Source organism: Sturnus vulgaris, chromosome 5, assembly GCF_052056855.1.
Source record: "Sturnus vulgaris isolate bStuVul1 chromosome 5, bStuVul1.hap1, whole genome shotgun sequence".
Lineage (NCBI taxonomy): Eukaryota > Metazoa > Chordata > Aves > Passeriformes > Sturnidae > Sturnus > Sturnus vulgaris.
This window is the reverse complement of record NC_142247.1, coordinates 28,334,099-28,348,377: the sequence shown is the minus strand read 5'-3', so window position 1 is coordinate 28,348,377 and position 14,279 is coordinate 28,334,099. Positions and strand designations below refer to the sequence as shown.

At 45.3% G+C, this 14,279-nt stretch overlaps 1 protein-coding gene and 1 non-coding gene across 2 annotated transcripts; both read left to right on the top strand.

Moving 5' to 3' along the window:
• The first annotated feature begins 113 nt into the window (after window positions 1-113).
• Window positions 114-262, top strand: LOC148223632 (U12 minor spliceosomal RNA). The gene has a single exon (XR_015804211.1). It is a non-coding gene; the product is annotated as a U12 minor spliceosomal RNA (small nuclear RNA).
• A 742-nt stretch (window positions 263-1,004) lies between these two features.
• Window positions 1,005-13,779, top strand: LOC106856937 (cytoglobin-1-like). The gene is made up of 5 exons (XM_088165222.1): window positions 1,005-1,187; window positions 2,931-3,133; window positions 8,993-9,368; window positions 11,253-11,484; window positions 12,673-13,779. Exons 3-5 carry the CDS (start codon window positions 9,274-9,276, stop codon window positions 12,799-12,801), a joined length of 456 nt encoding a protein of 151 aa, XP_088021348.1. The 5' UTR covers window positions 1,005-1,187; window positions 2,931-3,133; window positions 8,993-9,273; the 3' UTR covers window positions 12,802-13,779.
• Window positions 13,780-14,279: the final 500 nt, after the last annotated feature.

The window sequence follows — 14,279 nt, the reverse complement described above, 5'->3', positions numbered from 1 at the left end:
CAAGGACAGTGCAGATCAGCTAGAGGCCACATTAGACAGCGTGCGGCGGAGGTCGCCCTGACCTATAGAGCTAGTGAGGAGGAGTGTGGTAGCGGTTCGGGGAGAAAGCTGGTATGCCTTAAACTTATGAGTAAGGAAAATAACGACCCGGGGTGACGCCCGGGTCCTCACTCCGAATGTGAGAGGAATTTTTGCGCGGGTACAGGTCGCCCCTGGGTGCCCCGCTTACTTCGCGGGATGCCCGGGTGCCGTGATCTGCCCGACCCTCTGTAGCACGGGTACCAAGGACAGAACTGCAGAGACCGGCATTCCCCGCGGTTCTCCGCCAGCTGTGCGCAGGCGGGATAGCGCCATGCCTTGGCGCATCGCACAGGGAGACCCCGAGTGGTCTAAACACCACGAATAGTTTAAGCTGTGACTCTTTGTACGCGCACGTGCCCTAAGGGTCTTCACGAGGCTTAGAATTAAATCACCAAACCTGCCTCATAAACATTCCATGCGTCTGCATGAAACAGTTCCTTCTTTTTATTTCTGAGGGAAGCAATTCCTTCTTTTTATTTCTGAGGGAGCAATTACACCGTTTAAAATCAAGCTAAGAGTGAAAGGGAAATGGTGCCTTGTGCAGCTCGGGCAGCGGTGAGCTCCTAGGTCCTGCCCTGTCATTACCTGCACGACTGTGGCTCTGGGTCTCACTGCGGGCCGTGGTGCTGTTGGGCCTCCCTCAAAACGCCCTTTTGCAGCATGTCACAGCCATAGTTTCTCCAAAATGCAGTTTTGCTCGCCCCTAGCTCTGTCACTTGTGACCCCTCGCACCCCCGCTGTTCCCTTCCTGCCGTCGGTCCAGCACGGCGTCCTCAGCTGCAGTAACCCGGAGGATTTGCCGTGCATGCTGCAGCACCCATCGTGCTGCTGTGCAGCTGGCGGCCCAAGAGCATTCCAAGTGAGATCCAAGGGGCAGTTCCGGGACTTCAACAGTGTGGGAGGTGCCAGGGAAGGCTGGGGACAAACACAGAGGAGACTTCCGCAGCTGAGGCGGGTGCTCGCAGCCACACAGGCTCAGGTTCCCGCAGCACTGATTTCTTCTCAGGAAGCCTTTGTGAGCCTAAAGTCATACCAGGGGTGATGCCATCTCCCTGCTTGGTTGTGCACTGGTGCAGCTCCAGGGGACTGCAGTGCTATAAATGAAGGTACAATAAATTCTGCACTTTTTGTGCTGCCTTTCTGCAGCTGTTGAACAAACTGAGGCAATGGGGTGGGTAATGTGTGACATTTGTTCTGCTGTTGCAAAACCAACAGGCAACATCTGTTTGAGCAAATTCATTTTACTTTGAGAGCAGGCCAAGTGGTTCCAGACTAGAGGAGGACCACCTAGCTAGTATCCTTTTTCCAACCTGCAAGGACCCCATGGAGGTCGCTTCCACCAACCTTAGTGCTATTTGTGCAGGCAGTACCTCCACTCTCTGCTTCGTGGTGGTTCGTTTTACTTCTGTAAAAGTTGTAGGAAATATGGCACATATGTAATTTTACTTCACCTGTTCTATAATATATATTTCCAATAAAGATTTTTTAAAGTCAGTTTCTCAGAACACTCCGGTTTTCTAAAAGTTTCTTGCATACACCTGGATCCCAGCTGATGTTGTCAGTGACCTGCAATATGCTTAGAGACTACTGAATTTCTGAGAGAAGCAGAAAATTTGCTTGCAGAGAGCTTCACAGAAATTTGCCTTTCTGGGGGCCCATTGAGAAAATTCTAGGGAGTTTGTGCAACCAAGGAAACGGATGGACTAAAAAGAAAAACTGGAGAAAAGGAGTTGGCAGGCACACAGCAGAATTTAAAGTTTTTTTAATTGGTAATTCTCAAGTTGCTCACAGAATACAGTGTCACACAAAATCACATAAACATGCATTTGCCTCATTGCATCCCCTTTATGCCATGGAATACAACTTTCAGAGCTCTTTGGTCCAGAGCTGTGGCACGTGTGTAGCGGGAGGACTCTGGGAGAGGTAAATTGTACAGACGTGGGAAAGCAGTGGAGTGCTAACAGGCAGGTGGCTTTTGTAAGGAGATAATTGGAATAGCTTCAGTTTTCAATATAGGTTTGTTAATGATGATTTATCCTAGGTGTCCCAAGAGGGGGTTGCCTAACTTACTAGCTCTGAAAAGTAGGCAATTCATGGGAGAAAGAAAAGCAGAGTATTGCATAGCAGCTGTTTCATCTTCTTAGGGCTAAGTGAGTAATTAGTCTGACTCTCAAGTCATTCTCCTTTGATCCCAGACTACACCTTTCACAATAATTTCTTCCCCATGTTTCATTATGGGCCATAGAAGGGATGGATTTTTTTCCAGTGCACTACATCTTTCTTGTCCATGTGCTCTAAATACCTTCTGTTCATCTTCCACTCAGCTTTAACTGGTGGGTACAGAAGAAGCAGCAAACAGATTTGGCAGCACTGCAGCAGGAACTGTGTTTCATTTTCAGCTCCTATGTGAATGGCAGATTCCTAAAAATCAAATGAAAACAGTTTTCAAAGCTTTGTAATGTTATATTGATGTATTATATTGCCTTCTTGCTCTCATTCTGTGCAGCTGCTCCACAGGAACTAAGCACTCAAGAACTTCACTTGTCAAAGCTGCTGGTGCTGTTTGTGTGGGACATGCAGGGGTCCCAGGGTCACTTTAGAGGTTCTTCTCTTTACTAAGTCCCGACTTCTGGATTGTGCCAGCGTCCAGCACCTGTCTCTTATTTTCTCATAGAGAGATCTGCAATTGCAGTCTTTTGAGTTTCAGTCCAGTCCCATCTGTTCACCCCTCTCTGCTCCCAGAGCTGCACACCTCTGCACTGCAGTGGCCATGGTCGGACAGTCAGTCTTTGTTGTTACTACAGATTTTGGCACATCCTACAGTGGGTACTGTTTTTCTCTTGCTTCAGGTACAGACCAAATCCACCAGGTTTACTGGGGAACAGAGCACGGGTTCAAGACCCCAAAGACCCCTATGAGCATCTTGTTCAACCAGAAGCAGGAGTTCAAATATTTTGGCTATGATGCTGTGATGAAGTACAAGAGCCTGCCCTCCAGCCAAGCTGACACCCGGTGCTTCTTGCAGAACTTCAAGATGCAGCTGTACAACACGGTAGGTGGAGGAGTTACTGCTAATGGAGGTTGGAGCTATTAATTTATTTAAGGGCTGGGGGTTAGGGAATCCGTGAAGAGTGCTGAGTAAGCCTGGTTGATGAGGATGAATGAGCACAAGTCAGAGAGAATTTGATGAATAAAAAGAGAAATTATTTATTTTTGTAATTGCCGAAAGCTTCACAGGCCCTTCTTTGATGATGTTTTTTATTTGTCTAAAGACAATAAAACCTGACTGCATACTTGAGTGAAGGAATATACCTGTTCCTAACAAAAAGCTGTCCTGTTCTCAAGCTTGACAGAGAAACTGGTCACCCTCTGGCTCCCTACCTTAGTCCTCAACAAGAAACAGGGATCAAGTGAAATTTCCTGTAATTCAAAGGAGATGGGCAGTCTTGGGATTACCTAAGATCTCATCCCATGTTATAGAGGTCCTCCTAGCTAGTCTCTCCCTCCTTTGAAAAGTTATGCTGAAGCCAATGTAAGGGTGTCCAGCTGTCCTTGAAGCCTACAGTGGCTTTACCGAATTTCTCTCTGAAGGCTCTGTGCTGGTTTGGAATAGTTCACGACTTTATCTCTGTTTGCTTGTTCAGCCAGACACCTTAGGCTACCTTAGGGTCTTTCTGTCTGTGCTCCAGGGTCTCACACGGCCTCTCAGGTGTAGAATAAACCAGAGCACAAGGCCAGTCCCAGGGAAAGCCTCAGGTCCTCTCTTTGGTGGATGGGAGGCTTCTTTGAAGATTTTCCTCCCCAAGACAGCTGGGAATGATGTGGTCTGTCACAATATCACCTCTGGAGCAGTTGGTCTCCTCCAGAAACTGGTGGAAATTGGGGAATCAGTGAATATACATGAAGTTGCTCACTATGATTTCTTTCCAATAGAACCAGATCAAACAAAGGTCGTCTTTGCTTTCTATTGTACAAAAAACCAGAATGCTCGGTAAGTAGATGAGGAAGGGATGGAACAGCTTGGCTTCTGTATAGTGCCATCACCAGACACATGGCTGGAGACACATCACAGGCTGAAGGTGGAGATGAAATTTGGGATCACTGAATTTAAATCTGCATGTACTGATGTTACTTCCCAAAAAAGTCAGACAGTTATAATGGATTTTTCATCTTATAAATACTTGTCATATTGAACAGATCTTAGATGTCTTTCCCAACCATTATGATTCTAACAATTCTATTACTTCTACAATAGAGGAGACAATTGGACCAATGAGTCCATCATGAAACTTCCTATTTACACAGGAAAACTACTAGTCTGGTTTTCTGGTTCCATCCATTCATCACCAACCACCCTTTCAGTCCAACACCTCATTTTCTCTTGTATCTGAAGCAGGTTTGTCTGCTGGTTTATGTCATACCCTTTTAGCTTGCATCTCTGAACACAGTAGTCCATACCACCAGTATAGTCATCTGTGACCTACCTGTGTTTGATGCAGAGCCTCTGGACTGGTGTCTAACTTCTACATAAAGCAGTTTATTTTAGCCTGATGTCTTCTTGCAGCTACATCTTCTCTTTCTCTTACATCAGGTCGCTTTATCTGGAGTTCAGGTTTAATTCTGCTGGAGGTGACATTCAGTGGATTTTTGTTTTCTTCAGAATATCATTTATATAAACTCTGTGTAATTAAAGCTCCAGTGTCCCAGACAAGGGAGTTGAGTGAACCAGTGTAGGGGCTTGTGTCCAAAAGCTGTGGGAGTGTTGTTTGCATCAAATGATTGGGTGGTTTATCTCATTAATTGGGCAGATATGAATGCCAGATTGTAACATTACAGATATGAATAGTGCATATGCTGCTGCCTGATGCCTCTGTCAGGCTCCAGGTACTCTGCATCTCTGATATTTTCTATATCTCTAAAAGCTGATTTCTTTCCTCTTGCTTGCAGCAACTGTACAAAAGTTCAGCACTGTTAAGGCTTTGTGGGCCTAAATTTTTCCAAGAAAAGGATGCAGTCCTGCAGTGTGCTGGGTCTGGCTGATGTGGAGTTAACTTTCTTCATAGTGACCCTTATGTTGGTGTGTGGTTTGGGTCCAGAATGATGCTGATAGCACACTGATGGTTCAGGGAGTGAGGAACGGGCTGGGGTTTGTGGATTTGGCTTTCTTCCCTTTCACTAAGCATGTAAAGTTTCTCTGCTGAACACCAGCCTCCACCAATGCAAATTCTTGGTTAGCTGGATACAGTGCAAGAAAACTCAGCACTGTCATCCTTATTAGTTGAATGATTGCATTAGAGTCACTGCTGGCCATGCACTGAATGTTGGTAATCATGAGAGCAGCATTCAGAGGATTAATCTGCATATATGCTATGCCCTACAATATATAAAAGCAGAACGATTTTGAAATTACTTCCTTTGCTTTCACGTTTAAAATGTTACACATGCAATAAAAATATTCACAACAGACACCTGTGTGCATTTCTACCATGTCAGGTGGTACCACTCTGTACACTTTGTAAGGGCCATTCTGGGGGCTAGGTCCTAAGAAGCTGAGTAGTCCTGCTTTTTTCTTACTCTTTGCATTTGGTGTTTTCAGCAGTGGAAAGCCCAACACGGCTCCACCCAAGCCCACCCATGCCCTGGAATCGGAGAGAGTACAGTCTGAGAAAATGGCAGTGGGGAAAGCCTTTCCCACCCATGTGCTAGGTGGGCTTTGGGATTCAGACATTGACACTGACAGTGGTGACTGCAGCTCCTAGTTTTGCTTGTTTTGATGAGCTGATTATGTTGATAACCTCAGACAATGAGCATGAGCAGATAACAGGTGTTTGTCCTTTCTTTAAAAGCAGCACTGACTGAGAGTCAGGGTCTCAGTGAACCAGGTTCAGGGTCTCCCTGAATCCTGGCAATATGGGGGGCTCTACCCTCAGCCTGACACTACCATGGGTGTTGGGAAAATAAGAGTTACAGCTGCTGAGCCCCTGGCAACCATTCTCTGAACCAGGTGTATCTGCTGAGCTGGGGATTAACCCCATTGAACAATAAATAGGGTGGGTTGCTTATGCTAAAAATCACAGATCTTCAAATTTCAAGGATAAGAGAAGACAGTGAGGTTTGCAGTGTTTGTAACCAGGACATTGATAAGCTCTAGAGGTGTGAGGCTGCTGGATCCTAAATGGCTGGGTGAGTAGAAGGTGCCACCCATTTCTGTGGCTGGATCTTACTGGCTGCCTTCTGCCTAAAGCACATGATTTCTTGGAAACTGAGAGAAAGCAACCTCCACTTTGCAGTACTGACACCATTTCCCGGCAAGGAAGTGGGAGGTGTAGCCTCTTCTCCCCTGGCTGGGGATAGAGAGAGGAACAGCTTGGCCACAGCCCAAACACCATGGCTGTGCTTTCTGTTCCAGATTCCCCAGTGCCATCTGGCTCCCTGGCCTGACCCTGCCTGCTTGATGTCAGAGGAAATTAAAGATTCACAAAAAGTCCACAGTAACTATAAGCTAGCCTTGGAACCATGACAGTGTGGTGCTGGAGTAATGGAACTGTGGAGAGACCCCAGGAACAGAATGCTATAAATCCTTATGTCCTTGACAAGTAATGGTTCAAATAGATTCAAGCAGATTCAAACTGCAACAGAGGTTTAACAAAATAAGGTTTAACAATAACTTAGCAACTGGTGACAGGATGTAAAGACAACTTCAAGTTACCTTGAAGATTATGATTTTAAATGATTATAATGATAATATAAAGATTATTATAATTTTTAAGAACATATCCCCAGGGGAATTTGTATGTGGAAATGATAGGATACTGAACTGGACTGAGATCAGCACATGCATATTAAAACTTCTGTTACACAAGCGTGAGTGACCAATCTCCTGTTTCTGTGTGATTCTTTTTTGGTTACCTTTTTGTAAAAGGACTTTGCTCGTTTTCCAAAAGGTTGGAAAAGGCCTGGCACCCTATTCTTCAGATTTGTAATAAAATCATGTCTTAACTCAATGTGTTGATTGGCTCTTGCACACCAGGATTCTCTTCTTTAGGGATAACATTCTGAGGAGCTTCACCCCATATTAGAAAATATGTCTCTTCATGCAATAGAAGTTATGATTGAGAGGATTCACTTCCTTTGGCATAATAAAACAAACCACGGGAGAGGAAAAAGTAATAAACCAAGCCCTCATCCTCTTGTCCACATATAGGGATGTGTCAGTAATGACTTCACGATTAAACAACACATTTTTCATAGCTCTTCCACTTCCACACCAAAATAAATAGGTTTCTGGAGCTTTTTTGCACTGAAAAGGGAGAGACAAGTCCAGGGCAGGTACAGTATCCAATGGGATGATGACCAGTGGAAGAGCCCATGCTGGAGTGGTTGAGTAGGACACGAGCAGCAAGAGCAAGGGACCCCCATGCACCGACCCCAGCTTGTGCACCACCCATGGTCCCACCAAAGGGTCTAACCCTGTGTAACCTGCAGCATGGGGTGGGGAAACAGGACAGGGGGAGGTGAGGCATTTAAGTGTTGGTTGGTTGGTTGGTTACTTTGCAATAAATTAATTGGATTGAAATTTCTCAACTCAAAATAGGTATTTTTTGGCCCATGACAGAATGTCTGACTATATATCAGGGGATGGAGCATGTTCATATACTGCAATGTCTCAGAGGAGAATGAGGGAGAGGAGAGGAAAAGTCTCCTAGGGAATCATGGAATGTTTTGGTTTGGAAGAGACTTTAAAGATCATCTACTTCCAACCTCTCTGCCGTGGGCAGGCTAGACCAAGTAGCTCAAAGCCCTATCCAGCTTGGCCTTGAGCTCTTCCAAAGATGGGGCACCCATAACTGCTTTGCAGGTTTGTATCAGACTGCTCTTTCTTTGCTGTGTGGTTAAAAGGGAGAGGGAGGCAAGTGGGGACAGATTTCAGTGAAGTCATTTGAGGCCTCCCTCAGCAGCAGTGAGACACAACCCCACCAAGACCAGTTGGTCTCTGTGTTTGCAGCTAGCACTTTCCTTCTGCCCTGGGGTATCAGGCTGTTTTTTCTTGACATATTTTCTCCTCACACCTGTTTCTTCCCTCCTCTAAAGCACCCCAAACAATATGAGGTTTTGTCTGCTCTCAGCATCCAGCAGCAGTTTCTCAAGCCCCTTAGTCCTTACTTTGCATGGGTGCCCTCGACTTAACCAGAACATTCCTGCCAGAGGTTAACCCCAGGCATTGCATGGGTAATCCACGAAAACTTTTTGTGTCCAGTTCCAAGTGACTGTGACTATAACAAGTACAGAGATGCTGTCTGCAGCTCCACCCTGGCCCTTCTTCTGCCCCTTATCTCTCTGCCAGGCAGTCAGGGCTCAGAGATAGGACAGAGATCCCAGCTGCAAACCAAGAGGGTTAGGAAAGTGAAATGCCTGTGCTCCTGGCCTGGCTGTGCTACACTATTTACCTCCAGTGCTAAAATGAAGTGGCTTTGCAGGGCACTATGGCCATGGATGCTGAGCCATGCTGCCATCACCATCCCTGCAACGCTGTCATTTTGGGCTGGCAAAGCCTCCCACTGTCATGGGACCGAGGCTGGGAGCAGCTGTGGGGTGAGCCCCTGTTAAACCAGAGGGCTGTGGGGAAAGCAGTGACCACGGCATGAAGGCAGGACTGGAGAGAGTTGCTGGAGGGAGAAACAGGATCTTTGACTGAAAAAGACCAAAGAGTGCCAGGGAGAGGGGATGGCAGGGCACCACAGTGCCCTCAGCACAGCAGCACTCTTGGGAGAAAACCAGGAAAATTAGTGCTCGGGCAAGGATCACCCTCAGGAAAGAAGAGCCAAGCACTGGCTTTGGCAGGGGTGAGAGGGGAAGGGAATTAATCTTTTTTCCCCCACTGAAAACTGCCTTTTTTCCCTTCTCTCCTCAGACAGTGAGACCTTTGCTTTGGCACCCGGCCTGCAACTACAGGGCTAGTCCTCCTCCTCATGTGGTTGGTTTCTTTCCTGATTAAAAGTGATTAGGTAGCTCTAAAACCTGCAGAAATGTGACTGAGGGCAACAGAGACAAAGAGACCCTTCAAGATCTCTTAAATCCCCAGGGCAGTATTTAGAGAGCCCTGAGGAGAGAACTGGAGCAGAAAGACCCTGCCAGGACCTCCCTGTCCTTCTCCCTCCTGCTGCACCCTCTGTTGCCAACATCTCCTGCACCATGTCGCTCTCTGAAGCAGAGGTGCAAAGTGCCCGTGGTGCCTGGGAGAAGATATATGTGGATGCTGAAGACAATGGGACAGCTGTACTAGTCAGGTAAGGAAAGAGCCCATCCAGCTGCTGCCCTGGAGGGGTGAAGGAGGAACAACAAGGATGGAGTTACTGCCTTGAAGCATGTCTCAATGTTTTTCATGCAGCCCTTGCTAGGAAGAGGAGCAATCCATACAAGGAAAAATAAAAAGAAAGGGGTAAGGGGGTGGGAAAAGAAGAAGAGACGAGCAATAAGTTCACCCATGTAAAGTAAAGAAAAGAAAGTGTGGTATGAAATGGGAACAAAACATGGGCCTTATTTCCCTCTTCCTCTTTACCTCCAGACTATTCTAATCCTTTTTTTAAAACTCAGTATTTCACTTCTAATTCTCCTTCAGCCTCAGTCCATCTGTTCCACTGTATTATACCCTTTCTGTGGACTTTCCTCTCTTAGTTTCCATCCTATTTCCCTCTCTTCTGTTCACCTTTCACATATTCCACTCTCATCTGGGACTTGCATCACCTCCATAAGCATGGATCAGTTCAAATACTGTTTCTGGTTATCAGACCTTTACCATTCCCTGCAGCTTTCTTGTATATCACACCTTGTGCCTGGATTACCTTCACAAAGCCTTACATGCTGCTCTTTTCTTCTGCACGCTACACAACCTGAGCACAGTTAGGGTCAGAAATGCAGCCATAAAATTTTAGTAGCATCCAGTAGCTTGCCTCTGGGGTAATTTTCTCTACAGGATTTTGCTTTAGTGTCCTACAGCCCCAGACCTACCTATAGGGAAGTTCAGGGCTTCCCAGGACAAGAGAGACATGGCCATACTGGAAAGAGTCCAACAAAGGGCCAGGAAGATGATGTGGGGACTGTAGTATCTCTCCATTAAAGAAAGGCAGAGAAAGCTATGACTGTTCAGCCTTGAGAAGAGAAAGCTCAGGGGAATCATACCAATGTGTACATAAAAACCTGAAGGGAGAGTGCAAAGAAGGCAGAACCAGGCTCATCTCAGTAGTGCTACGAGACAATGGGCCCAAACTGAAACACAGGAGGTTCTCTTGAACATCAGGAAACACTTTTTTTTACTTCTGAGTGCAACTGAGCACTGGCACAGGTTGCCCAAGGAAGTTGTTGAGTTTCCATACATGGAGATACTCACATGCCATCTGGTCATGGTCCTGGGCAACTGGCTTGACCAGTGGTGTTGACCCAGATGACCTCCAGAGATTCCTTCAAGCCCAACCATTTTATGACTGTGAAATGAAATGTGGAATTTGTTATGGATACTTCAGGTGGATAACCAGTTTACCCAACAGAGTAAACTGCTTTTTAAAAATAGTTTGACCAAGATTACTGTAATTGATCAAAGGTAATTTCAAACACACTGAATTGTGTTACTTTTGAATAAATGGAATGAGCAGTACCCCATACTCAAATAACAATCCATCACAGGCAGTAAGAAAGCTTTGCACTGGACTATAGGAAGTGGTTAATTAACAAAACCAACAGTAGGGTTTCTCTATGAAAACACCCACCAGTATCACAGTGGTCATATCTGCTGTCCAGAACATCTTTGGGAATATTAAACTGTCACAGTCATCTCATGTGAACTTGCTCCCACTTCTTTGTGAAAGTAACACACAGTTAACACTGATAAAATATTAACTTTAGAAGGAGTAGAATAAGTTCATTATAAGTTTTAAGGTGGAATGAGCAAAGGAAATGCCCTAGGGAGAGCAAGGGAGAGGGGACTGGCTGCTATGTGCATGGGGATTATGCACAGGTTCAAAAGGCAAAGGAGAAACAAGGAATGCAGAAGTGTCTGTTCTAATAAAGAGAAGGGGGAAAGGGACATAAATGCATAAGGCAAGGCCCAGAACGTGTGGCCATGTCTGCATTGATACCTTGGTCCACAAGTCAGGACGTCTCTCATTCCTCAACAGGATGTTTACCGAGCACCCAGACACCAAGTCCTACTTCACACATTTCAAAGGCATGGACTCTGCCGAAGAGATGAAACAGTCAGATCAAGTCAGAGGCCATGGCAAGAAGGTTTTCAGTGCCATCAATGACATGGTGCAACACCTGGACAACTCTGAGGCTTTTCTTGGGATAGTGACCCCACTCGGCAAGAAACATGCCACCCAGCTGAAGATTGATCCCAAAAACTTTAGGGTGAGTGAGCAGCCCTCTTCCCAAAGGGTGTAATTGTGAGGAGGGCATGTTTTCCCCTCTGAGGGGTAGAACTGAGGATGTATGTAGGAATACCTATATATGCCACAGAGAATGGAGGAGGTGGAAGGTGAGATGGTTGATGGTGGAAGATGGAGGAGTGAGAGATGTGGCATCGGTAGGGATGATGGCTGTGCAGCAGATGTGGTGCAGGCAGGTGATTGGTGCTCAGGTGGGAGCTGCACAGCTGCCCATGAGCTGTAGAGGGTTTTCTCAGTGCAATAAGATTCCCACACCTGCCATTTAATAACAAGATACAGAAAAGCAGTTTAACACTGGGCTTCAGTCCCTGATGTATTTTTTATCTTGTAACAGGAGCTGAGCTTTTCTAAACCAGCTAAACCAGCTTTATTGAGCAACGATGACAACAGCATTGTCATCATTAAACAAACTCAAAAAATAAATAAAGGATCAAATTACTTACCCAGATCCACCTAAGGTCTAACAGAGTGCATTTATAACTATTTTGTCTGCCTTACAAGCAAAAGGAGGCACCCTCAGGCAAAGATTATTTCCAAATGAACGTGATTTCAAAAGCAGTGGGCCCAATTTTCAATGAGTGGGAAAATAAGTGATGATTTCTGTCTGAAAATACTTTTTCAGGGTAAAGATGAACATAAAACAATAAATGCTGCACAGGAAAGGAGTTGGCATTTCAAAGATTATGTATATATATCACACCTAACTAGTGACTGCAAGATCTCTGCTACAGAGTGCTGGATAGTTAACAAGCAGGAAAAGTCAGGGAAAAACTTATCCTCCAGGCCATAGGTGTCCAACAAGGGGCTCATCATGGCCTCTAAATATTTATTTGGGACAGTCCCCTGCCTGGAGAAGGATTGTAGTGGAGGAATGAAGCCCATCAGTCCTATATAGCCATCCTTAAGTGATGGGTGTAATCAACATTAACTAGATACAGGTTAGTTAAAAACATCAGCAGCAGTTTTTTGTGAATTCTATAATGCACCTTATTTTCCATGCCCTGTTACAAGCTCTGCACGTCATGTACTGTGAATTGTTCTTGTGCCCCTTTCTGTCCTCCAAGAATCCCAACTAAAGATACATAAGTTCTTATGCCTCTAATATGAAGAAAAGTTCACATTGGTTGTTTTTTCCCTTCTGCTTGTTTAGATTATCTGTGACATTATCTTACAATTGATGGATGAGAAATTTGGCGGAGACTGCAAAGCTTCCTTTGAGAAGGTGACCAATGAAATCTGTACCCACCTGAACAATATCTACAAAGAGGAGGGTTGGTGAGGATGTGCACCCTCCAGGCTCTTCAAACAACTTACCAGCACTGATTTGCTGCTTTTGGGCCCCCAGCCACAGCTGGAAAAATTAAATTTAAAAATAAAAAAAGACAAGAAAAAAGGCTTATACAATATAGATATCAATGTCAATAATTTCCTTAGCAAACTGAGTTTCTACAGCTAAACAAAACCCGCAGATACATCAAAGTCAACCAACAAATCCTGATGTGCTTTGCACTTTCAGGTGGGTTCCTCTGGCCACTGTCCTTGAAGACTACATTTTAAGTTGGTGACTTTAAGCTTTCTATTCCTAAAAGGAAGACTTGCTCCTTCCAGCAGCACCAGCAACTCTTTGGCTCATCTACCACCTCTCCATCCTTACGAATGACAGGAAGGAGACCATTTTGAAGCATCTCCAGAATCTTGGTAGAAGTCATTATTTAAGAGGCACGAGTATTTTGTGTTTGAACTTAAACAAGGGGAAAGTAGTGTATGGGAATGATCATCTAGAGAGACACGAGGAAAGTCTCATCTTGCATGAGTCAGGAGAGTCACCCAGCCTTGGTTTCTCAGAGCAGCTTTCAGCACAAGGGATGACAACACTGAGTGTGGTCACCACTGGACCCCTCTGGGCAAGGATGAACATCTCCAGGGTGTGGATTTCACCGTGTTACTCCCAGGAAATTACTTGGGTTGTGCTCCCACATGAACAAGAGCAGAGCTCACTGTCTCTTGTGCACTCAAAATGCACCCAGCAGATGGAGACTGCTGCCTCACTGCGTGGGCAGCACAGGAGACTCAGCCTGGCATGGGACTTGTCCTGTCCAGTCACACAGCCTGAGCCTCCCTTCAGAGCTAACTGGGTCCTGAACTATTTAATTACTTTTCTTTGTATTCCTTAGACATGGTGAAATAATCAGCTAATAACTGCAAATAACCACATGCTGGTTTGCTTCAGTGTAACATAATAAACACAGAAAAAGCAGATGTGCCCTCTCATTTGCTTCACAGAAAAGGTGATGTGCAGCAGAGGCAGCTGGTTACAGTGCACATTTACTGGTGGTACTGGGGGGGTTACCAAAACCAGCTCAAGCTCCCACCCAGGCACCCATTACACTTGTGGCAGTCAGGCTTCTCATGGTTTTCACTTAACCATGAAACAACAGTTTTGTAAACGAGTAAAAATGCAGAGTTTTCCTTCATTCAACATGTAGTTTTCCTCACCCACTGCATTTGGCAAAGGATGCTAAATCCCAAAGTCCAGAAGAGGAACTCTAGCCAGAGGGGAAGATGGGAGGCTGCTTTATTTGCTTCAGTGTTCTGTTCAGCTCAGGGAGAAAGGGAAGTGTATTGCATAGCATTGGCAAGGACTGTAAAAAAAGAACAAGACCTGTAAAAAAGTATTTATAGTCTCAAATCCCTCTGAGGGAGTACAAGCACTTAAAGCTCTGAAAAGAGGTGATGGCAGTTCTTTACTCCCATTGC